We start from the raw sequence: 26,326 nt of genomic DNA, 5'->3' as shown, positions 1-26,326 counted from the left end.
GGTATGAGAGTGCATTCAGTCAGATTCGAAAATACTGAATCCATTGGATCACCATGCTGAGGCCAACAATGGCTACCTTACAAATTCACACTTTGTAAATTTTCATTAAAGCTGAATTTCCGACAAGATTATATATCCTTGGTAAACTAGACTCAGGGTCTAACCCTAATAATCCAAACTATATACAACAATTTGTCTTCTTTGGATTTTGAGGTTTCTTTGCATTAATATTGTACATTGGATTCCTCAAAGTATCTAGAGAATCTCCGCAATGGCTTTAAATATGTACTGCAGCAGATAATGATCACCACTGATCAGTCAGGTCATCTAGATCAGTGGTCCCCATCCTTTTATGACCTACGGACCACTAAATGCAGTGAACTCGGACAGCACATGCGTGGAAAGTCATGTGTCACTGAAACAGGAGGAAACATCCCCCATAGTGACTTCATGATGACAGAAACCGGCCACAAACCGCCCACAATCGAATGCGATGGGAGAGTGGGCGGGTTGGGTCCATACGGGGGACATGGTTTGCGACACTAGCCGGTGGGTCTCTAAGCGGGGTCCTTCTCCTGACACGACTGGGGGCCCACCGGCCAGAACCGCAGAGCATCAAAATTTTCTTGCAGACCACCAGTTGGCGACCGCTGATCTATATCACGTACCTTCTGGGGTGCTTGGTTCAGATGAGCTGCTGTCCTCTCCATCAGATCCCTGCATCTGTTTGATGTTCTCCACCTCTAGCCAAAAATCACTCATTGAAAGAGGGTCAGAGTTTTTTCTGGAGCTCGAGTCATTTTGAGGTGGATTCATTTTGCAAGGGCAAGACTGCAAACTGTGGGAGACACACAAAGGTTAGTTCACACAAAGGTTAATTCAGAAACATTAGTCAATACACAGTACATGGTGAGATCATGAATTTTTCAGTTAAAACTATTACCCTTTTGAATGAGACAGAAACAAATCTTAGAACATATGACACACATACAAACATACATATATATACATATACATATATATATATATATATATATATATATATATATATATATATCATGAATTTTTCAGTTAAAACTATTACCCTTTTGAATGAGACAGAAACAAATCTTAGAACATATGACACACATACAAACATACATATATATATATATATATATATATATATATATATATATATATATAATATAATTAACTGTTTCACAAATGCCAATGTGAGCAAAGTGAAAGAACTGGTGTTGAAACCACCAAAGATTATACTGATGCATGCAACAATTTTATACACATAAATCCAATGCAAAGGCTTTGTTTTGGGGCAAGTCAAACACTAAACCTGATACACCTACACACACCTAACTGTGTGGTCCACTGCAGTGCAGGGATGTTGCCCACTACACACTATAATGATGCATTTAGGTGCCATTCAAAATCAACGGCACAACAGACCACCCAATACCATGACAACTGATCATACACTACTACAGGATGAAAATGTACATGTCCCTTAAAGTGATAACTAGCATATTTTTCTTATTATGATACATTACTCTATGAAGCACAGCGGCTTTATGATTTGAAATTCCACCAAGACATAAATTTATGTAACTGCACTTTTAAATGAACAGGAAATATGCCGACAGGTGGACAAAGCAGTTAGTTTAACAAAGCAATAGTTTTTAGTAGTTTCATCAGTATCCAATTAACAGGAAGGAAGGTGATACCACATCATTTCTTAAAGCGACTCATGAGAAAAGTATAATGTTGCTATTGCTCTTTTGAAAAGGTTTGTTGCTTGGCTGCGATTGGCATCAATGGATTGGAGTCACAAACCTAGAACATAAGAGTCTGTAAAAAAGTATTACAGAGGTGTCAGAATTCCTTATTCTATACATACTCATTGTCAGTACCCCAGAGAGCATTAAGAGTCAAAAAGATCAACATGACAGCCAGTTAACTAAATGTATTACAGGAGAAAATATTTAAATTGAAAAGGAAAAAACATGGTCAACCTTTTAGCTATACTGTCTAATAAAACATACAAAAGTGGTGGGACAGAATTACAAATACTTCAGCAGATAACATAATTTGCAATTTAACAACATCAGTGTTCTGCCCCCAGGCGCTTTTAGCTGGGTGCACCACCCAACACTTTTCAGTGAACATCCTGCAGTTTTTGGGTGGTTGGGTAACAATATAAGAGCCTGCCACCAACCTACAGCTTCTTCCTATCCATCTTAAAACAAATCCTAGAAAGAATATTGTACATATTTAGCGGTTAGCCTAAATTAAAAAAAAAGTGGAAAAGAATATATTCATAAACAAAATCCTTGATACTCCATTTCCAGCCCACGGGCCACAAGCAGCATTTGGCATTAGACCTTGGAAGCCCCAGCAGACAGTAGTTTGTGTTTTCCTAACCTTATCAAAAATATTTATCAGACTAGGTTCTATTAGTTGATGGTGGTTAAATTATTTGTCAGTCACTTTGGGATCTATTTATAAAGCAGAGGATCTGACATTGCCTCAAACATTCCATGGTGAAGAAATAAATACTGCCATTGAATTATTTAATGGTAAATTGATTGCTTTAGAATGTAGATCAGTGTTTCTCAACCAGAGTTCTAGGAAACACTAAGGTTCTTCTAGAGGTTGCTAGGGGTTCTTTGAACAATTAACAATTTGTGTCTCTCAGGTCTGTTTAAGTGACACCAATGATCTTTTTGGCTATCTAAAGGAGTGAAATTACTACTGTCCAGCAATAAAGAGGCATTCTTCTTACTGACCATCACCATGTGATATACTGTAATCTGTATATAGTAATGGAATAGAAGTGGTTCACTGAAGACTTCAAAGTTATTTCAAGGAGTTTCCCCCATGTTACAAAGATTGAGAAACACTGAACTGAACTGGTTATAAATCAGTGATGTCTTCAATAACTACTTTGTCACCTGGCTGCAGTATATAATCTATAATGTAATTTCCAGGTATGAGTATAGGAAGTGAAATGTGCTTCCTCTATAGTAAGAGAAAACTGTATGCTGTCACAATTAATGTGATTCGGGAAATGAAAAAATGTTTGCCTCATTCATTCATTTAACATCCAGTCCAGGAAAGGCAGCAGTACATGAGCTGTTCCGTCCAACAAGTCAGCAGAACCTAAACCAAATACCTGTTTATAACTTCATTTATTAGATTTTCATTTGTGTTTGGAAAAAATAAATGCCACCATCCCTATTCTATTAAAGGGGTACTGCTACCCAAAGAATTTTCTTTATCCAACACTTCCAGTTTTGTAGGATGCCTGATGCCACTCGTCCTTTGCCAAACCCTATCCTACTATAGGGCATATTACCGGTAGTTATGTTGACGCTGATTTAGCCATATCACATAGCAGGGGGAAAACTCATATTAGAATATTTCTCTATGGTTTACATATATATGGAATACCCATAGCACATAGCATGTGGCAGGCAACTGATACCCTCCCTGGAGATATCAAATACAGGCAGAAGTACAGAGTAGAGATCATTGGCATAGGCAAAAGTAGTTTTAGAAGCATACAGTAATGCTCGAAGACAACACATTTTTATGCTCCCAGAACTTAATCATGATCCATCACAGTAAATTAAAGTTAGGATGTGCTGTTTTTTTTTTTTTTATCAAAGCAAGCAGAGTGGAAACCGTTCACATCTACATAACAATCCTATGGAGCAGTCATAGACCTTGGGTAATTGTGTACAAGAGCTGCCCATTACTAATTACCACCTTGGCTTAATAAAGGAAGGTATTAAGACATGGCAAAAAAAACTTGCAGTACAGAACTAATTTCGATATGGTGCCAAAAAAGCCAAGGTGAATGTATGGCAAAACTTTTTTTTTTGATACAGTAGCAAACAGTAAATTCTTGGTTATTTTTTTGCCATGTGTTTCCTGTTGGGGTGATTTCTCTTAAACTTTCTGAGCTGGACAAAACCGAATGTCAGATTAAGAAAAGGCGATTTCCCTCTTATATAGTTTACCGTATCAGGATTTCCATTAGTAGATTGTCTTTCTGCACTTTGTTTATGATTTTCCATCACTTCCAGTCTAGGGGACAATGGTCATCCAAGCAAAACAACAAGGTTGGATCCACAGATTGGAGACAAAGATAGCAATACAAATTGAGTTCTGGTCTAGAAACATTCATTTACACATTCATTTTAATTATCAGAAGTAAAAACCTTACCCTGTGATATCTGGAACCATTAGGTAAGGAAAGCCATTGCTCCTGGCAAGACACTTTTAGTAGCAATTGGACACAATGATTTTCATCTAGTCTGTGCTGTCTGGGTGGATTATATAGATTTAACTAAATATTCTTATATCTTCTGGCTCTTTAAAATTAACGTGCACCTTTTGAGAGTTTCAAGTTTGCAACTTGGATGTCATCCATTACTGGTCATGAGCCTAATGATGGCTTCTTCTCCAGAAAGATGACACTATATTTGTTCAATCACCTTCCAGGGTATTTTACTTCCTGGACTAAAATTCTGACTCAGGGAAAAAAAATATTGGTGCCTGTGCAACTGTTTTTTAAATTAAAATAAAGCATTTCATCTTGGGATTTTCTTAAAACCTAGTGTCAGATGATTCTCAGCCATTATGAACCGTCAGTGGTCACCCGACCCTTCAAGCGGGATCCATCAACGACCAATGGGGAATGGGTAACCACTATACAAGTCAGGAGAGAAGAGCACAGCGGGGTGCTGCTCACTAGTTTTCCCCTCTCTCCATACAACAGAACTCATTTGTTCATCTTCCACTCTGTCAAAAGAAATGATCAGGAAAGATTGTTTCCAGCGACAAAAAAACACACGTCTAGGCAGCTTTATAGTAGTCGGAGCCCTGGAGCAGAGGAGACTGAGAAAATGCTTCCTACTGCATGCAGCAATCTGATAACATAATCTCAGCCTAGCAAACATAATCTCAGCCTAGCAACAATACTTAACTGAAGCTGAACGATTGCTTTTTTTAAGTTATTAGAGAGAACTCAAGCAAACTGAGTTAGGGGCAGCTAATTGAGAGACAATGAAATCAAAGGTACAATTTGGGGCTGAATGAAGCTGTATCCAGGGTTACATTAGTCTGAGGTCAATGTTCTGTGTGTTAATGTATAGGGTACACAAGGGGTGTTAGTGTTTAGGGTACACGAGGGGTTTAAGTATAGGGTATCCTCTGAGTGAACTGTGAATGAAGAGAGCTCAAGGGCTAGGCAGTGCATATGTTGACAATGACAATTCTAGCAATCACCATTCAACTTTAGGCACAATTACTAGGTTTGGTAACTAACAAATCTCTCCAATGCTGTCAAAAGCATAGTTCCCTGACCATCTTTTCATTAGGGTTAGTCTTGTCTCACCAGACTCCACTGCCTCAAATTTCAAGAATTTTGGCCTTTTACCATCATGGCCAAACATGACCAAGATAACTTTTTGCCATATTTGCTGCCATATTTGCTTCTGGAGTGGTAAGAGAATTACCCATACACACATACATATGTAGTTTAACCCCAGCACACCAAGTATGGTGGTCATCTAATACAGTGTTCTCCCCAGCACCTTTTAGCTGGGCGCTTCACCCGGCACTTTTCAGTAACCACCCGGCTGTTTTTGTGTGGTTATAGAAAAGCTGGGTCACAATGCAGGTGCTGCAACCCGCCTACAATTTCTGCCCACCCAGCTTAAAAAAATTTCTGGGTTCAACACTGTAATATCTGACCGCATACTGTATATGCCAACTGAAAAGACAACCATTTGATTGTAGGTACAAACAGGGTGCAGGTCCCTGATCTGACTAGCAAATTAAAATGAGGTTGCTTACTGAGAACACTCTCCACTTTCTCCGAATGTACAGGTAGCAGTTGGTGATTTCTACATTGGTGAAACAATGTACTGACCCCCAAACCCCCTTCTGCCACGTCCACTCCATTACACAGATTTTTATCTTTACGAATGACTGTCATTCAAAAATGTCTGACGCAAACAACCACCCGTATCTGCTATTTCCTTCTGTTTTGAAAGAGCACTAAAAATGAAGCATTTCATGGCAGCTGATATACAGATATGAGTTTAAAAAGCTGGTCTACTTCCTTCCAGAGGTTCAGCATTTATTGACTAAATACAGTCCTTTCTGATACTGAGGGGAGGTTTTAAAAAACCTGAACAAAAAAAACAAAAAAAATTAATGGTGTCTATATTAAACAACCAGTATTTGGCTTTTAATCACTTACTGGTCATAGGGAATCTAAGCATGATGGGAAACTCATGTTTTAATTCCCAGACTTTATTGAAACCAGAATTTGACCAAAACCATGTCAGCCCGGTTTATATTCTGGTTTACAATACAACTTGATTTTATTGAGGACTAGAAAGTAGAATAGATGAGATGGAAAACAGGGGGAATTAAATGGTTACCTACACGTTAAAGAAAGTAAGTGTCTAGATAGTAAAATATGAGGTCCCGATATTAGTCGAACTACAGTAGACATCTAAACATGTTTTTGTATTAGTCAAATCCCTTCTGATAAAATGTATAAAACCAGAACAATGAAAACAAAGGAACTGTCTATAAAAAGAAACCAGGAATTGCTCACTGATCATAGGAAATCATAGCATGACTGGCAAACTTAAGTTTATTTTCCCAGACTTTATTGAAACCAGTGTTTGATCAAAACCATCAGTTTTTATGCTCTTGGTTAAACACAAATCGATTTTTAGCATTGACTAGAAAGCATAACATTGTATCAGAGAAAAAACATTTAGAAAGAAAATTAAACGGTTACCTGCATGTTAAAGTAAATAAGTGCCTAGAAAGTAAAATATGAGGTCTTGGTATCCTAGTTATAGGAAAAATAGAAGTAACTTCCATCTGATTAGAATAGTTCACACACGGCAGTGGCATCCTGGCAGTATTAAAACTCATACAAAAAGTGTGCAGGTGCACAGCTCAGCGAGTACATCCAGGGCAGGTAGATGATACAGAATCCATTCCAAAAGATTGAGCATATCCAACAAAGTCAAAAGCTTTAACCCATTGCATTTTTCAAAACTTTAGCCTTTCCATGTACTATGGGTCCAAGTTAAACAAGACTTCTAAAGATCTTCGTTTGCAAAGTGTTTTCATTCCTTTCTCTCCTTGGCTTTTTCTTAGACCAATGCTAAACCTGACACACCAGTTCTGCAACCTGTCCGTTTTGGGCAATGCGTTTGCAATGCCTACATGCCAGAGGGCGGGGGTTCCAGTAGGTTAGAACCTTTTTATATCCACGTGGAAGAAGCAAATGTTTCGGGCGGAGATTTTTCAGAGAGCATGTTTACCTTCAAACATAATTTGCATTCAAATTGTATTAAATTTTGTTGTGTTTAATTAAACCTTCCACAGAAAAAATTTTTTTGACGTTTGTGTATGTGTTTTTGTTTTGTTTGGACTTACTTATTAATTTTTTTTTTTTTTTTAAAGACCTGCATTCTGCATGGTACAGAAGCTTTATTTTCCTACTTGCTCCCTGTGTAATAGTTTCTGGTGTACATTATTTCTTAAGAAAATTACAGAAATGATGGGTGGCATGGAGGCTGGAGCAGGCTTACAGAGGACATCTTTTGTATCCGGGCCAATATTTTGAAAACATACTTCTATCCTGTTTTTAATTTCTTGATAAATGAGCATGCATAATATTAGCCAGGCTATGACATCTGGCCAAAAACTATAATTAATATAGCATGTTTAAGAACAGTAAACCTATAGTATACAAATTGTATATTCTGGCATGTCTTTGGTCTAAGTAAAATCTAAATTTTCAAAATCTGTCTGTCCAGTGTCCCATAAATTAAAATGACTATAGATTTATAGAATATATAATGCCTATGACATTCTATAATAATCTGCATTTTTTTTTTATATATCAAAGGGAAAAGAATTGGCTGTGTTCACCTAGGGACTTATCCACCACCCTGTTACTTTGCCTTTCTGCAGTTTTTGTTTATAACTAAAGAAAAAAAGCGTTAACATATTTTCTCTAAAGTCTCTCTTATAATAAGTCTTCAGAGCTCTGAATATCACTCTTTGAGAAAGGTCAAAGAGAAACATACCATGCAAGGCAAAAGAAGAATGAGTAACATGAGTCTTATTGTCAAATAGCATAGCAACAAAAAAAATCACTAAGTGTTACAAAATAAAGACGACAAACCCTACATATTCCCAGTGTCCTAATGGGCCACTTAAAACCTAAACGTACAGATTATATATGCTTGCTCTCTGACAAAAGGGAAAGTTACAATGGTTTTAAGTTAATTTTAACAGTAGTATCATAGAGGAATCAGGATCAGTTTTAAATGTGGATACCTGGAGTTTAAGTGATAAGAGCTCAGGTTAGTGAAGTATTGGAAGTATTAGAAGAAACTTGCATGGACCTCAAAGCGGAACTATACACTTACCTTTACTTCCACAGATCCCTCCATCCCTCCAGCGATGTCCTCGATTTGGTCCCACGCTGTCCTAGAATCCTTCTTTGTCCGAGCCCGGTGCCACCATCTTCTTCCCTTTTCTTTTTTCTTCTGGCTACGTGCACTGTGCAGGCATGATATCAGGTGACATAGCCTGGTGTGAATGGGAAGAAAAAAAATAGTGTAGATCCCACTGCATGCACATTTATACTATAAGCAAACCTTGCATGGACAGCTGAACCTCAGACTTGCACCATTGTAAAGTTGCCTCTACTGTACTTAAGTTGCTCTGATTACTCTGATTTCATTGTATATTGTGAGCATCTTACAGTGTGCATTAGCAACTACAGCAAGTCAGAACATGCTTTATTTCTTTGCTGAGGGACATCCAGTGTCATCTAACCCAGGGTTTAGCAACCTTAGGGTTTAGGGGACCCTTGCTATAATTACTAAATCTACAACTCACAGTACATCAGCTTAGTGTTCATTGGAAACATTACATCTTACTTTGTTGACCATTGGGAAACTCATACATATAGCCAAAAAGGTGTCAGTGGTAACTGACCCGGGAGTCACAAACTGCTCATTGTTTAAGAAACCCATAGCAACCTCTGGAGGAACTGTGGTTGAGAAACACTGATCTAACTCTTTGTTTCACAAGCTTAATGTCCCTTTCACTCAAGGAGGCTCATCATCCCATGTGGGCCTTACCAAGGTGTGAAGACTGAGGGCAAATACAATCTACCCAAATACTCCCACTCTTCCGGTCTGTCATCTGCCCACCAAGGCAATGTGATATTTGCATAATTTCATGTGTGGTATCATACAGATAGATACTACTTAAAATTGTGGGAGTCAGTTTACTAGTTGGTGCATAGATCCATAAAAATGTATCGCATTCCATTCGAAGACAATTCTGTTATATGCCAACCAGGTTTAGTCATAAATATTTCAGACTTAAGAGCCAAAGATATCCATATGAAAATTGCCAATGGGATTTACTCCCTAAAAGAGCTTCAAAGCAATAAGTTAAAAGTGAATTGGCTTTAACAGAACCTCCAAATTCTGCCTACAATAAATATGTATACATAAAAAAGGTTTTCCAATATACTGAACTAAACATCCACACACACTCGTCATTAAAAAAATATCAATGTCCAGATCTGATTGGATAATTAGATATTCTTTTATGAACAAAATTGATCTGTGCAGGGCCAGGCTTCCATAACAATCACATGGGCACCCAAAAAAAAAAAATCCAAATGCAACAAATAAATTACTAACTAGAGAGTCACTACCAAAATTCTAGCGCATAGTAACTAGGTAAAAGTTTAGCTCAGTTTACAATAGTGCTTTGCTGTCCAATAGTAAGTGTAGCTTACCCTCTTTCCTGTGTGTTGTTTAGGGAAACTAGAGAGACCCATACCATCATTGGATGGTCCAAGCAAACAAATATGAATATCTGAAAGAAGGGAGAGGAGAGATCTGGAGATAATTTGCGCTTTTACCTGAATTCTTCATAGTCCATCTACAGCTCACACAACCCACCTCACAAAGTAAATAGGAAGTCATCAAGGGTCTCCTGAGGTCTACTCTGTGTAAACATCTTCGTTCTCTACTTTCTACATTACTGATCACATTGAAACCTACAAAGCACATCTAATTCAGAGTAGTGACACCGCAAAAAATTTTTTTAGGGTTTCTGTATGTTAAAAGCAGTAATGAATATGTTTCACCATTACCAGCATCTCCAGATTGGTAACAAAAGACAGCAGGGTAGTACTTCAGCGCCTGGATGAAAAAAATGTACGCACTCGATAAATGGGTTACGCTCCAATAATGCATTTCAAATTTGACCAGTTTGTAAATTTAATGTCCAAAGCCTCTAATAGACAGAAAATGTTCCATGGTTTTTCAGGTCCTGTCACACAAAAAAGGATGCACCATTCCAAATCCCAGAGTTGTGGAGAGCTCCAAGAACAGAATTATTATTTCCAATTCTGACTCTACAGCCCTGCTAAAATCTAGAGACTTTCCAGATAAAGGATGTCAAATTGAATTTGCAGCCATAGGCTCAGGTCTACTAAGCCTAACAAAACAAATCTATTGGCCTAAAGAAAAAAAAAAAACAATTTTGAGCCAGGAATGTCCTTACTATTGTCTTTAACTATTTCGGAAAAGCTTGCAGGTGGCATCAGCATGTTTAATGGTCCAGGGCTGCAGGACTTCTATGATTATGTTGACCAGGCCTAGAGTTTGAAAGTTGCCACATAGCTAATGACAGGCATATCAGAGTCTACCAGGTTGAAAATAAAATGGAAATTTCCAACCAGAAGAAGGCTCCAATGAGCTCCTTTACCCAACAGGAACTGCATTCACAGTGCTGTGTAATATGTTGGCGCAATATAAATAATAATAATAATAATAATAAGACTGTGTCCTGGATTATGTTAGCCCTCACACTACAGATAGAAGGCTGTGTAAAGAAGCTCATCACTCACCCAGCTAAATAGGGCTGGTGCCTCGGCAGTAAGCCAAAAGTCAGCAAACTAATAAATCATTCCAGGGCCTACAACCTGCAGGGAAGACGACAACTCTAACCACCAACAGTTGACTCAATCATCTCCCCCACTGCTATAATCAGTTAGCTATCCAACGGCCAACATTTACTTCCGCATCTCAGATCAGGAATTATAGAGAAGCCATAAGTCCTCTTCCCTTATGCTGTATGCTAATTAATAAGGTTAATCATAGCAGGTAGATAAAAATTCTGGTTCTGGAAGTCAGCATATACACGTCATGAATTGTAAGCGTAGTAACTTAATATAACAACACAGTAGCTGATAATATTTATGTGTGAAGACATGTAGCAATCTTCAACAGCATTGGTATTTACAGATAAGAATATGTGTATAAAGTCATTAAGCAAACATTCTGCAAAGAGCATCACCGCGACCCACATACCCAGTATACTATTACAGTTAGCAATAGCAAACAATGGCCACACGTAAATACTTATACCTATATATAGCCAGGCTTTAGGGCAGGACCTGTAATTAGTTTCAGCACAGAACTGGCACTAGTGTGACACCAAGATCCTTATGTAATTGATATCGCAAACAGAATACAAACTCTCAGAAAGAATGAAGGTGTGGTTCCAGGGGACAGCAGGAGAGTTTTGCCAATAACCCAACTTCACACAAGCCTGATGACAAATATACAAAAAATGACAGCAATGTTACTGTCAACATTTGTTAGCTTGAAAAAGGTTAAGGTTAAAACTTTGGCATACTTTTAAGTTCCGTATGTATTATAGGTTATTACTGTAAACTGTAAGCAGTATTTTAGTTATTCCACATTTTTATTTCTTCATTGCAGTTTTTTTGTTTTGAAATATAGGTAAAACCATTTTTTCATCTTGTATAGAATATGGAATAGTTAAAACCCATGTCAGGTTTTTGTTTTTGCCATTGGGGAGATTCTCCTTTAGTTCCTGTTGTGTAGACATAATGGAAAGTGAAAATAAATCTCTCATAGTAAAAATGCCCTTTCAAACATTGGAAACAGGGGAACCCATTGGAAGAAGAACACCTGCTGATAATGCAGGAAAGATATTCCTAAACATGCAGCACTTCTAGCTGACCATGTCAAAGAACCTGCTTTGCAATTAGCAGTAGCTTTGTATGTCTGGAATGCACTTTATTAGTTAGCCATGGGGCCTATCCGATGAGGAGCCAAAAAGCCATCCAAGGGGCTCCTATGGCAGGTTGACTGTGTTGTGGTCAATTTGCAAGGCAATGGCTTGGGGATGTCAGCCTACAGTAGGAAGTGTGGTTTTACTTTGTAAAAGAAAAGAAAATGAAATACAGTGAGCCATGATGCCAAATATATTGAAAAATAGATTTCATGTTGGAATTACAACTTTAAAATGAATGTGCAAATGTTACTACTATTGTAGTGTATGCTGGATAGTATCCTTAACTCCTTAATGGGTTTCATTTATTACCTGAAGTTACTTTTTGCTTCGGTCACCATTTGGGTGAATGCACGCTAGTAGAAACCAACATTATTAGTGTAGACAGAGCTAAACAAACTAAAGTGTTAGGGTGAAATATGAAATGTGTTGTGTGGCTTAGAAGACACATATACGATGACTGGAAATTACATGGCCTAAAAAATACAAGAATAGCATTGTTCAAGTATTCCCCAGCTGCTTTAATGGCGAGAATGAGGAACTGACGCTACGCTTTAAATGCAAGGTCTGAATTACTGGATTTCCTCATTCTGCTGCCAAACCACACAGGATCACAACAGATAAAAACACAAAGGCAAGTGGAAGTGGTATTGTCTCGGACAAGGAAACTTCCCTACCAGCTGCTGAAAACTCATTTATATAAAGGGCAATTCCAGCCAAATTTTTTTTTCGGAAAAAAGGACACTGACAAGCCTACCACTAGAGTATTGTGTTTTGTCTGGTATAGGGTCTGGAGATGGGTAGTCAGCAAGGCATCAGGCAGGTTACTACAGTTTTCACTGGCAATTTCATTTGCATTTCCAATTTTCTGTTAATTTAAAGAGCGATAATATAACAGTTGCAATGTAAAGGGTTTCTTTTTCCCATGTACAGATTTGGTTGGCAATCACTTTGAAACATGGTTAATATTATACTAACATCCCCTTCAGTGATGAGGCATCTTCATGCTACTTCTTGGCACCAAAATCTTCAGCTAGTTATATTCTGGGATTGCCATCTTTAACTCCTTAAAGCCGACCTATCATGACATCTTTATTATTATATAAAAGGGTGGGTTAACCTTTTTAAAGAATGGTAAAAATGTTTTTTTTGGGGAGGTATCCTTCCCTTCCATTTTTACCATCACATATCCCGGGAGGCTGTGGACTGATACTCCTGTGAATGTCTGGGATCGGGCATGGGTCATCAGGTAAAAAAATACTCGATCTACCACATGTGCAGTGAGAAAGACACGTCACCTGACTTCGTACCTGGGCAGTGCGAGCTTGAGTGATGTGAAGAAGAATCTAGAAGAGACAAGAAAGATGGCCTCACCTGGCAATCCATCAAGTGCCAGAAAGAGAAAAGCCAAGACAGCAGGGGACTTTTTTCTTTGAAATTTCTGCCTTGGAGGATAAAGCTACCATGCATACGCACGGAGCTCAATGTCTATCATAAAGTGAGCTGGAAGGTAAGACGTTTTCACTTCAGAAGAGCAATAGATTGTATCTTCTACAACAAATTGCCCTTCTGCCTGCAGATTTTATCTAAGATCCTCTTGTAACTCATTGATGCCTATATGCCCAAGCCATTTTTAGCAGTGTATGTTTTAGTTTCCATAAAACAAGACGCAGGCAAGTAAAAACAGATTCCAAGCTTTCTGACTGAGGGTGAAGCTCTGAAATGGAGAGGAAGTAGGAACGGGACACAAGTTGTCACACAGCAAAACTATTGCAAAGAGTTATTTATATTGTTTTACCAGCTGATAGGGTTGATTTACCTTTGTACCCTTAAAAACAATTCTAATTTTACTGTCTACATTGGCTCCAAATTGATTACATGATGATGATTTTTAACTATGCTTTTGCAAAATGCTTAACTTCTACTACTTTCACACATTCCCAGGGTACTGTCAGCTTGTATGAGATATAAAAGTAAACAAGGACAGAATATTTTATTTCAAAGATATTTATGTGTAAATATTCAGATTTTTTACATTTGGGCTATACAATTCAATAATATGTATTTATCATTTCAGTGGGTTCACTCCCTCAACCCATCTGTCCAGAGCACTCCATACAAGAGGGTAATGATGTGTGAGTGATTGCTGTGTCAATCAGCTTTGCTTTGTTTTGGGTCCCATGTCTTTACAATGGAAGCCCCAGGCAATGCTTGGCTCATTCTTTTTGATAAGCAGCAGGGGCACAACACAATTCCTAAATCTGCCCCAGGTAATGAATGTAGTATAAAAATATAGCTTATCAGCTGCTGATGAAATCTAACATGGAGGACTCTGGTTAGCAATGGTTGAACTCCCAACATTTCCATGACTGTTTATATTGTACAGCAGTTACAGACTAAGCCAAGTAGGGGCCTAATATAGTTAAAAAAAAAGGTATTCTAGTATCTGAATGTGGAGAATAAATACAGTATTAATATAACGTACATGAATTCATGAATTCCTTTTTTTTTTTCTCTTAACGTTTACTTACAGGCCCCCCGCTGCACTCTCCTCCCTTCACTTTCCTTATGACTGTTCCTCGTTCATCATCCATGGATCCACCAGGATGGTCTTTGGAACGATGAACGCTATACACACGCCAGATTGTCCTCCAATATCAGCCCTGTGGTGGTTATCCAACCAGAATCATCTGACGTGTGTACATAGCCTAATTCTCAATTAGCCTGGGGCAGGCATGTCAAACTCAGATAAAACAGTGGGCTGTATAGAGAGGACTAAATCTTTGGGAAGGTGGGGGCCATATCATTGGGTGGGGGCCATATCATCAAAAAATACATTTTAGAATATTCTAAGGCGATTTAAAGGTATGGTCACGTGGCTAAAATTAAGATCTTTCTCTCTGTGTTTGAAGCGGAACTAAAGTTCCACTTTTAAAAATGTTCTATCAGGCAGGTCATTATTAAAGAATGCAGAGAATGTCCCTTTTTCAGCGTCAGCTTAGATAGCCAGGCATTCCTGGCTTCCTCTGTACATGTAGGAGATGAATGAACCTCATCCCAGCCCAGCTCTTCAAGGTGGTCAAAGATCGTAATGAAGAAGCAAGGAGAGAAGATGGCAGCGGCCTGTGAGGGAACCGAGGCAGGAGAGTACTGCGGGGTTTAATTCCTCTTTAAGCTTTGTAAATTTAGCCTAAAATCTACTGAAGGCTTCACCTACTTCACCGAATGCCATGAAGCATTTCCTAAAGAATTATGAAAGAAACTGTAGCCCGAATAGTTGGGGCACATTTTTCTTTTGAGTAAAACACTATATTAAAAGTGAGAGGGCTACAGCCTATAAAACATCAGGATGACATTCCTGGTCCAGGAAACGTGAGACAGGATTCACTCCCTTTGGCTTCCCCTGCCACTGGACAACAGATCACACAAAGTCCCTCTTCTTCACCAGTTGTGTCACCAACCTTCTCCTTGACATCATCACCAACAACCTAGCGCTGTACTTAAGGATGTCTAGGGGTTACCATCATCTTGGATCAGGAGCAGCAGAGTAAAGTACTGGAAAACTGGGCAGTGTTCTCCCATTTAGCTGGGTTTACCAGCCAGCACTTTGTAGTAACCACTGGCTGTTTTTGGGGGGGGGGTTACTGCCCAAGCATTAAAACTTTCCTTTACCAGAGGAGGAAGGAGCCTGCAAAAAGGAGAATTTGTGACTATTTTTCCTCACACATTGAACTGAAAAACATGGAGAGAATCCGATTGGTTGTCATGGTCATTTATTTTTCTTTACAGTTAGGTCCATAAATATTTGGACACAGAGAACTTTTTTCTAAGTTTGGTTCTGTACATTATCACAATACATTTTAAATGAAACAACTCACATGCAGTTGAACTGCAGACTTTTACCTTTAATTCAGTGGGTTGAACAAAAAGATTGCATAAAAATGTGAGGAACTAAAGACTTTTTTTTAACACAATTACTTCATTTCAGGGGCTCAAAAGTAATTGGACAATTGGCTCAAAGGCTATTTCATGGGCTGGTGTGGGAAATTCCTTTGTTATGTCATTATCCATTAAGCAGATAAAAGGCCTGGAGTTGATTTGAAGGGGGGTGCTTGTATGTGGAAGATTTTTGCTGTGAACAAACAACATGCGGTCAAAGGAGCTCTCCATGCAAGTGAAACAAGTCATCCTTAAGCTGCAAAAACAGAAAAAACCCATCCAAGAAATTTCTACAATATTAGGAGTGGCAAAATCTACAGTTTGGTACATCATGAAAAAGAAACAAATCACTGGTGAACTCAGCAAAGCCAAAAGACCTGGACGTCCACGGAAGACAACAGTGGTGGATGATCGCAGAATAATGTCCATGGTGAGGAGAAACCCCTTCACTACGGCCAACCAAGTGAACAACACTCTCCAGGAAGTAGACATATCGATATCCAAGTCTACCATAAAGAGAAGACTGCATGAAAGTAAATAAAGAGGGTGCACTGCAAGGTGCAAGCCACTCATAAGCCTCAAGAATAAAAAGGCTAGATTGGACTTTGCTAAAAAAAAAAAAAAAACATCTAAAAACATCCACAGTTCTGGAAAAATATTCTTTGAACAGATGAAACCCACATCAACCTTTACCAGAATGATGGCAAGAAAAAATTATGAAAGAGGCGTGGAACAGCTGATAATCCAAAGCATACCACATTATCTGTAAAACATGGCGGAGGCAGTGTGATGGCTTGGGCGTGCATGGCTGCCAGTGGCACTGGGACACTAGTGTTTATCCATGATGTGACACAGGACAGAAGCAGCCGAATGAATTCTGAGGTGTTCAGAGACATTCTGTCTGCTTAATTCTAGCTAAATGCAGTCAAACTGACTGGTAGGTGTTTCGATGGACAATACCGATGCTATTCTTGAATGGCCAAGTCAGTCACCTGATCTGAACCCAATTGAGCACGCATTTCACTTGTTGAAGACTAAACTGTCCATTTACTTTTGAGCCCCTGAAATGAAGTGATTGCGTTAAAAAAGGCTCTAGTTCCTCACATTTTTTTGCAAATTTTTTGTTCAAGCCACTGAATTAAAGCTGAAAGTCTGCAGTTCAACTGCATCTGAGTTGTTTCATTTAAAATTAATTGTGGTAATGTACAGAACCAAAATTAGAAAAAAGTCGTCTGTCCAAATATTTATGGACCTAACTGTAGCTGTTCAGACTCATAAGCAAGAGCCCACCTGTAAAAAAAGCAGTAAAAGTAAGCAGAAGATCAGTCATACTGCAATAAAATAACAAAAGAAAAAATACACCAGGGCTCTAGTTATAAAACAGGGAATTTGAATGATTCCCCCCAAACACTCCCTGGTGGAAGGTAATCACTGCCAATGAAACAACTGAACCTGAAAGATTCTCAAGAGGGAATGTTTGATTCCCTATTCTATAAGTAGAGTCCTTAAACTGCATGGATGAGGTATCAAAAGACGTTTGTTTGAATATGTGTTCCTTTCTTCCCTTGTTGATTTTGTATCTTCAGAATTCAAAAACCTCAAATCATAATGAAGAACTGAAACATAAAAGGGGATTTTGCACAGAAAAAGGAATTGACAAAGTAATAAATACCAGTAACTGATGAGTTCATGAAACACTGTTTAAAGCATACCAAAACTTAATATTTTCACGTTACATAAAGGGGTAGACAACCCTTTTATGTAAAGGAAAAATGTTATTCATTTTATTTATTTTTTTAAGTGCAACACCCTTTAGAAAAAATAAAAGGTGCAGCACCTTTCCTTTCAGACTTGATCGCCTAGGCCTTCAAGACTGAATGGGAGCGCAGAGTCCCCGGGATACCTACGTCACGCATCCCGGGAGGCTCCGAGTGCTCCTTTTGCGCATGCCCTAATCTCGGACATGTGCAAAAGGAGCATTTTTTTTCCTAATAAAGGAAAGAGATTCTGAGCACAGTGAGATTGGCTCTCTTTTTTCACCTTTACAGGGGACTATATCACGTGACGTGCCAAGAAGACCAAAGAAGAAAAAGGAAGGTAAGAACGAAGATGGCAGTGCCCGGAACTTCCTCAGCGCCTGGACGAAGAGGAATTCCAGGACGACGTAGGACCAGATCGTGGGAAGGACCAACGCCATTGAGGGACCTACAGGATTAAAGGTAAATTTTTTGGTTTTCGGTTTAGTTCCGCTTAAAGGTAAACAGTGATGAGTAAAAGTGGACCTCACATATAAACAAAAAATACACATTTTATGGGGCTCAACAGGGTACATAGAAGTGTTGTAAAAAAAATTACAAAGCTTAAAGTTAAAATTTAATAATAAAATGTGTTACATCTGAGACAATTAAACCAGACACAGCAACTTTATTTTTGGCCTGGAACTTTAAATTTCCTAAAAAAGACGTTACAAAAAACGCTGAAGAAAAAACTATGTGACTGGAAGTCAGTATGGTTACATGGCTTTACCATGCTTATTACCTTCTGGCTTTTTCTGCTTTTTTGTTTTAATATAATCTTAATGTTGCAAACATTGAAGCATCAATCAAAGGTTGATATTTCAGCAGCTTTCAAAGCAAGAAGAGGGAATAGAGTTTTAGGTGTTAAATATTCCCTTTTTCTAAAAGTCTGCACAAATCTACCATATTACTCCAATTCCACTGTTAGCCCATAAGTGCAGGCTTTAAGTCCTAAAGTAAGTTCTTTAAACAAGCAATTATCTTGATGACTACATGACGTCTATACATTCATGCCGTCAATAACACTGACCAAAGCAGGTCTGGATTTGTCCATGGAATGGTTGATGTTGATGACTTAGTGTCATTTATTTGGCTTGCAGTGCTTGTGGGAAAAAAAGAAATGAAAATTTGAAAAATGAAAAATTTATACAAGGTCTGTTTACGTAAATTTTATTAGATGCATTAACCTAAGCTGGGCATAGACATTACTTGGCACCCAGATGTAATAACCTACCTGCAAAAAAACACAATTGCAGTGCGGCGGATTTGAAAATAAGCGCGCTGCTTGGGCTGCCACGATAAACGCATGTTAACACGTGACATAATGGGCACTAATGAATTGCATAGATTTACAGGAGTCCATTCTTCAGGGAACCCCCAGCTATAATAACTATATAACCATAGCTATGAGTCCATTGAGTGTGGGGGTCAGTGGAAGGACTTTTTTACATTGCTGGCCATTGGGAAGAATATCACCCAGAATCCCCAGAAAAACACTACAATATCATGCCGTACTACTAAAAACAAAAACAGCTTTCCGTTGTGCATTAGGACCTCAAAGGAGTGAAGGAGCCATTAATATTAGAAAAATATACTGCATTTATATTATTATTACACAGTATACATATAGCGCCAACATATGACGCAGCGCTTTACAAAGTCCATTTCAGTCATTTCACTAGCTGTCCTTCAAAGGGGCTCACAATCTTATTATTAACAAATTAAATTTAGATTTTATATGGTCACACTAGCAATACTGCAAACCATTACAACTATAAGAAAAATATTTGCTTTTCAAATAAATTGATATATTTTTACATACATTATATGTACAGTATATGTACACACACAAGTATATATAAGCAAGCATTAATGTAAATACATGCGCTCTATAGAAACAGGTTTAACACCATACTTAAGAGGATTTCTTTTGCAAGCAAAGCAGCCCTCCCATGCAGCATGCATACATACAAATCATTAGATTACTGTACATGGATTCATCAACTCATTCATTAATGACTGTTAGTCCACTGCTACGCCTAGCTCCTATCTAATTTATAATCCGAGAGACACCAGATCATTAACAGATGTTCATTGCAAATGCAGATCTCATTGGAGTGCTGAACTATGACAGCAAAAGACAAAACAATATCAGATGAGAACAAAGGGAAAACTTCTGATGATACACAAAGACACAGCAAAGCAGCAATGTGCACAGAAAGTTTCCCAAGGTACAACTGCAATAATAGGATGCAGATAAACATAAAGCAGAGGTGTGAAGTGATCATGTGAATGGATGGCACAGTACCTGCACATGTATGGTGAGACAGGGATCATTCAAGTCCTCCTTCTGTTCCTTCATGCAAAACCCACAGCCTGTTGCCTGTCTGTCCCTCTGATTACAGCAGCTGGCAGGGGAGGAGGGAGGAGGGAGCTGCTCAGATCCTTTAAGCCTTCTCAGCTGCAGCTGTTCCCATGAACAATACAATATGGATTCTGCCCCTTTACAATAGTGTTATGAACTTTTACTAGTGACCTCCACTGCCATCTACAAAGAAGGTTTCAGTAACAATGTGGATGTGCAGAGAATGCTAACCAATAGCAAAACAGATTTCAGTTTGATGAAGTCAGATCAGCAAAATATAAACTATTATTACTGATCTCCATTGCCAGGGTTATTCAATAACAATGTGAATATGTAAAAAATGGTAATTTTCAGTTTGATGAAGCCGGACTGGCAAAAGTATTGTGATTGGTCAGTATTAGGTTCTGTATTGTGTGTATTATCAATGCGCTTTGCAGAAAAAAAATAAGATGTATTTAAATCTTAGCAGTAAAGTAATAAAGCCAGTGCATATCTTCAACTTTCCCTCTTTTCGTCTTGACTTTCCCTCTTTTAGATCTGCGTTCCTCTGTCCCTCTTTTCAGTTGGATAAATATATATCCATATAAAAAAATGTTATGGTAAATTATTTACCTACTAAAGTTTACTTTTGCACTAAAACTTCATCCAGACTCAAAATCAGCATTTGTCAAACTTTCTATCTAAGAGGAAACTTTGAATCATTTCAAGTCTCAAGGAACTACCACCAGCCTCTTAAATGGATGTCCATCCTAGATTGCTCTTTGGGGCAGATCCTCTCCTCCTCTTGGTTCACTGTCTGTATCTGTCTGTCATTTGCAACCCCTATTTATTGTATAGTGCTGCGTAACATGTTGGGGCTATATCCTGTTTATTATTATTATTATTAATAATAATAATAATAATGTCCAGTGAAAAGAAGATACTCCTAGAGACACCAAAAAACATAATTCATGCCCTGGTTTTACCAAGTGGTGTCGGCCACAGAACTATGCAGACATCAAATGAGAGGTCAGACTGCCACACTTTGAGGAACCCCTAGCAACCTCTGGAGGAACCCTGGTTTAGAATGGCTGCTTTAAATGATTGCACTTATTATTTATGAAATGCTAATAAAAGAACATGTAGTTGATAAAAAGCACTTGTAACTTATCCTGTGTAGAATATTACCGGTAATTCAGTATTCAGTAACAATGTGAATGTGCAATGAACAGAAACCAATAATAAACCAGATTTCTTTTGATGAACAAAATATGAATTGTGATTGGTTGGAAGTAGGTTCTGTATTATGTGTATATTCACTGCTTTCAGCTATTCTTTACAAAACAAGGTGCTATTAAAACATAAACAAGGGAACAATATAGCTAGTGCATACCTCTCAACTGTCCCTCTTTCCTTCTCGCCTGCCCATCTTTTTGGTTGGACATATGCATCCCTATAAAAAAATATTTTCGAAAATGGGAAAAAGCCTCCTAAATTGGTGACCAGTGAAAATAATGCCCCCCTACAGTTGTGGTTAGAATAACAATTTTTATGGATCACTAAAAAATCATTGGAGTCATGCAGCTGGTTCTACCAAGTGGTGTTGGCCCAGAACATGCAGGCAACTAGGGAGCCCCTAGCAAACTTTGGAGGACCCCTGGTTTAGAATGGCTGCCCCAAATTATTCCATATAATATTTTTGAAATGCTAATATTGCTAACCTATTCCTGTTGCTGAAAGCACACAGGTGATCCGCTAAAGCCCTGTACAAATGTCTGATTATTGTTGCTGGAAACAATCTTTTTTAATTGTTTCCAGGACAGATAATCGGATAAACGCTGTACACACACCGTCGTTCTGAGGGGAGGGGGGAGGACAAGAAAGTGGCACCCCGCTGTACTCTTCTTGATAGTAAACACAGCATTCATTCCTCATCAGTTGTTTATCAATCTTCTTCAATCTTGAAATTATTCTGACCTCTAACAAAATTGAAAAAGATTGAAAAAAAGACTATGGGTCCAAACGTGCAACAGGTGTACTGGTGATGATACTCAAGGGAAAAATTCTTAATAATTCCAGGTTTTTATCACTGTCTGTGTTCCCTCTGGAGAACAATATTCTCGCTTCCTGGTAAATAAAAAAAAGCCAAGAAGTGAGGTTAAATGTTTCCAATGGAGATACAAACAGCAGACTGGAGAGGGGCTATGACCATTTTAGAGAGATTACTTGTCAATTCCCATGTGATCACTCAGACAGGAAGGAGAAATTCTCCCCAGGGGACACGGGCAGTAATAAAATCTAACCTTTCTAACCTTTCCCCTACTCTACTCTAAAAAAGAACAATAACCTGATCTGGAGTCAGGTTTTAAACTGCAATCATCATTTCAAGCCTGTTGTCCTGAAACACTCAAAGAATTCAGTATAGGTTGATACAAGTTATAGCAGAGCCACCCTAATATAGTACAAAGCAAAGGTGAGATATTACCTTTCCAGACTTTCTATATCCTTTGATGGTGACCACTTCGTAATTGGAAAGCACCATCCCATAGCCATTCTATTAAAAGGAAAATACAGGATTGTAAGTGATTCCACTCTACTACTCTACTCAGCCTATCATTTTCTTCTTTTCATTTTTTGGAATGGTTTGTAAATGTGTTTTTACCTTCCCAGAAATGTCTTGTACTCGTTGTCTGTGTTGGTGCTTATTTGGAATTCCTGGTCAAGGAGAATTTTTGGTTAGGGTGAGTTCAGATGGGTGGTGAGGCGGCCATGTGGTTACTGCTTCCTCCCATCCAGTGAGATGCTACATGTTGCATTTCACCCACGTTTGCCTATAAACAATGAATAGAGGTCAATATCACCCACTGTAAAATGTTGAAACTTTGGTTCATTGCGAAACCAGTGGTTGGAGCTGCCATGCAGCTGGCAAGGTGCTGCCTGGAACTCCCTGTTCCCACCATCCATCTGAACCTAACCTTAATCACTGGAAGAAGCCATGACTTCAGGCCAAAATGCACTATGAGTATTTGCATGCTCATTTACACATGCTGTACTTAACATGAGCATTTGGCATATTTCTCTTGTATGCACAACTGTGTGTGATTGGAACTAATGTTAGGTGATGGCTGCTGGGCTTTGTACTACACATGTGTGCTAGTGCCCACTAATGTCCCTACTGTAGCATGTTCCCCTGTAGACCATCGGGTGCCATAGAGTTCCCAGATGTAAATGTACTGATCCTCTAAAGTATTTAGAAATCAAACATGTGTATCTACAGCTAAATATATAGCATAAAAACAAAAACATTTAGTCCATCAAATTCAAAGTAAGTGTGGCTACAATATTGTTTTTTTTTCTTAGTTCACTTTTGGGACTACATAACACCCTGCCCCATGTTTTGGAAATAAGTTGATGGAGAAATGTTCTGTATTCCTGTTCAAGGGTAACAAAGCTGCTTCTTCTAAAATAAACTTCAGAGAGTGATCATTGTCAGTCCTTGGGTTTAAATACAGTTTAAAGCTCCTGGATTGTAAGCTCTTCGGGGCAGGGTCCTCTCCTCCTGTGTCACTGTCATTTGCAACCCCTATTTAATGTACAGTGCCACGTAATATGTTGGCGCTATATAAATCCTGTTTATTATTATTATTAATAATAATAAAAATAATAAAAATAATAATAGCTGTATCCCTGGAAAGTAGAGACAGGAGAAAAAGAAATAAATAATATGAATAAAAAAGCAAAATGTAAATTTGAAGTACAAATGCATTAAACAAAAAAGGAACAAAAAGAAGAACAATGCACTGAACATTGTAAAACAAACGTCAATGCCTTGCCAAGATTTATCATGCTGTACATAATACCTTTTAGCTTAAAAACACATTAAAGCAATGGATGAAAGAAGCGCTCTGCTAAAGCCTGGAACACATGCTGGATTATCTGCCTCTTTGACCTCCCCATTCAGAACCCTGGTTTCTATCTACTGCTCATATGAGTTTTGGTACTGAAGGTAACCTCTGCTTATCTACATATATATTCTCATCAGTTCACCTTTTTACCTATGGAGAGGAGGACAAGGGGGAGTCGTCCCGCTGCGTGTTCACCTTTAGCAAAGCAATAACTGTTGTTAGCTTTCAGTTGTTCACAGTACTAGAGTGTTTAACTGAAAAAAAAACTTACACATATATAGTTACATATTAATTGCAAATCTGCTACAGATAAATTCAATGCATAGTAATGAACTACCCTTAATTGTGGTGTCAAAAGAAAAAATGAATATTCAATTTTTTGGGTCTGTTCTGCTTTATTTGCAACACAAGGCAAAAATCCAGGATCTGCTTGGATCCTTTAGGCCCCATTTACATTGGTGCACTTCAGTATTATGAAGGGAAATACATTACTTCAATAGATTATTATTTTTATTAATATTAATAATATTATAATATTAATAATATTTATAATATTAACAGGATTTATATAGCGCCAACATATTAGGCAGCGCTGTACATTAAATTAGGGATGCAAATGACAGACGAACACAGACAGTGACACAATATGCACCAAAAGCATATAGCATATGTAGGAGGGGGTGCCGCAGGCAGGGACAGTGAGAACTAAAGCAAACACTGCCAAGGAATGGCTGGAAATCTGCTGCATAAACACCTTCTTAAACAGTATTTATATAGCACCAACATATTACGCAGCACTGTACATTAAATAGGGGTTGCAAATGACAGACAGATATAGACAGTGACACAGGAGGAGGACAGGACCCTGCCCAGAAGAGCTTACAATCTAAGAGGTGGGGGAAGTAGCACAGGAATCTGAAGAACTTGTCCTTGTGAATTCCTTCTAATGTAACACCAAACATTTCTCACAGTTTGTAGTACAGAGGTAACTTCAACAGCAGAAGATTGCTGAGCTTTCCAAACCACAAGTAGGCATCACGGTGTCTCTTGGGTTAATGTGAAACATATGAGTCCCACATGCCAGAACCTGCAATTGCACAACTGCAAAGCTGCAGCTTGCCTAGGAATGCTGTGCAATGTAAAAGTATATCACACTCCATAAAACACGATCTTCTCCTAAACTCATTTTTATATCTATTGCCAGCCCCTAATATTGGATAATTCAGCCTATTCACCATCATAAATATGATTAGTGTTAAAGGGTAACTTTACCAGAACTGATAAGGTGACCATTTAGCTCAATCACCCCCTGACTTCATGGATCTCCCAGAGGCTCTGATTGTGAAAGTTGCTTGTCAAAGTTCCTGGCAGACAGCAAAGAACAGATGTTCGAACTCTTCCCTACTAAAGTTACAGGGAGTCTATCCTTAAAGCTAAAATTCAGATACAGAAGGCAGCCGTGTATGCCTTATACTATGTATATCATGGATTAAATATTATGGGCTTGATTTACCAATGTTTTCCAAGACTGGAGAAGATAGACTATCATGGGTGATCCAGCAAATCTGAAATAGATGTAGTCCAAGATTACAAAAATTAAAAATGATTTTAAGAAATCCATTCCAAATTTACTGGATCACCCAGGTTTACCCATGATAGTCTATCTTCCCCAGCCTAGGCGAGCTTTATGAAATCAGCTCTTTGGGCCTGATTTAATAAAGCTCTCCATGGCTGGAGAGGATTCATTTTCATCAGAGAAGCTGGGTGATCCAGCAAACTTAGAATGGATTTCTTAAAATTAATTTGCTATTTGTTAGTAAATGTTTTGATTACAGGTCCAGATCCATTTCAGGTTAGCCGGATAACTCAGCTTCACTGATGGAAGTGTATCCTCTCCAGCCTTGGAGAGATTTAATAAATCAGGCTCAATGTATTTTCACATACAATAAGTTTAGGATATCAGTTTCTGTGTAACCCCTGACAGCCAAATCAGACAGGATTAAGAACAAGGACCCAATTATTAATATTAATATTATTATTATTATGATGGTTTCAAAAGACAGAAGAAGATGGGTAGGCAAGTTTGAAAAAGTGGGTTTTGAGCGCTCTTTTAAAAGAGCAGAAAGTAGGAGCAAGCCGAATAGGGCGAGGAAGACCATTCCAGAGAG

At 38.3% G+C, this 26,326-nt stretch overlaps 1 protein-coding gene across 4 annotated transcripts in view; it reads right to left on the bottom strand.

The window, feature by feature from the left end:
* The window catches only part of ARHGAP40 (Rho GTPase activating protein 40), a 38,137-nt gene extending 12,945 nt beyond the window's left edge, over window positions 1-25,192 (bottom strand). The window contains exons 1-5 of one of the 4 annotated variants that reach the window (XM_072403717.1): window positions 25,128-25,192; window positions 22,916-23,084; window positions 22,739-22,807; window positions 21,647-21,706; window positions 669-838 (exon numbers count right to left, since the gene is read on the bottom strand). In XM_072403717.1, coding sequence (XP_072259818.1) covers window positions 669-838; window positions 21,647-21,706; window positions 22,739-22,806 — 298 coding nt within the window. In that variant the 5' untranslated portion in view covers window position 22,807; window positions 22,916-23,084; window positions 25,128-25,192. Of the gene's footprint in view, window positions 1-668; window positions 839-4,019; window positions 4,265-6,820; window positions 8,040-20,217; window positions 20,370-21,646; window positions 21,707-22,738; window positions 22,808-22,915; window positions 23,085-25,127 lie in introns of those variants that run through there. The other 3 variants (XM_072403719.1, XM_072403716.1, XM_072403720.1) reach the window with 3 other exon arrangements.
* Between the last annotated feature and the right edge of the window lie 1,134 nt (window positions 25,193-26,326).

Source organism: Pyxicephalus adspersus, chromosome 3 (assembly GCF_032062135.1).
Source record: "Pyxicephalus adspersus chromosome 3, UCB_Pads_2.0, whole genome shotgun sequence".
In the NCBI taxonomy this organism is placed as follows: Eukaryota; Metazoa; Chordata; class Amphibia; order Anura; family Pyxicephalidae; genus Pyxicephalus; species Pyxicephalus adspersus.
The sequence above is the reverse complement of the archived record's forward strand: the minus strand, read 5'-3'. Positions and strand labels throughout refer to the sequence as shown.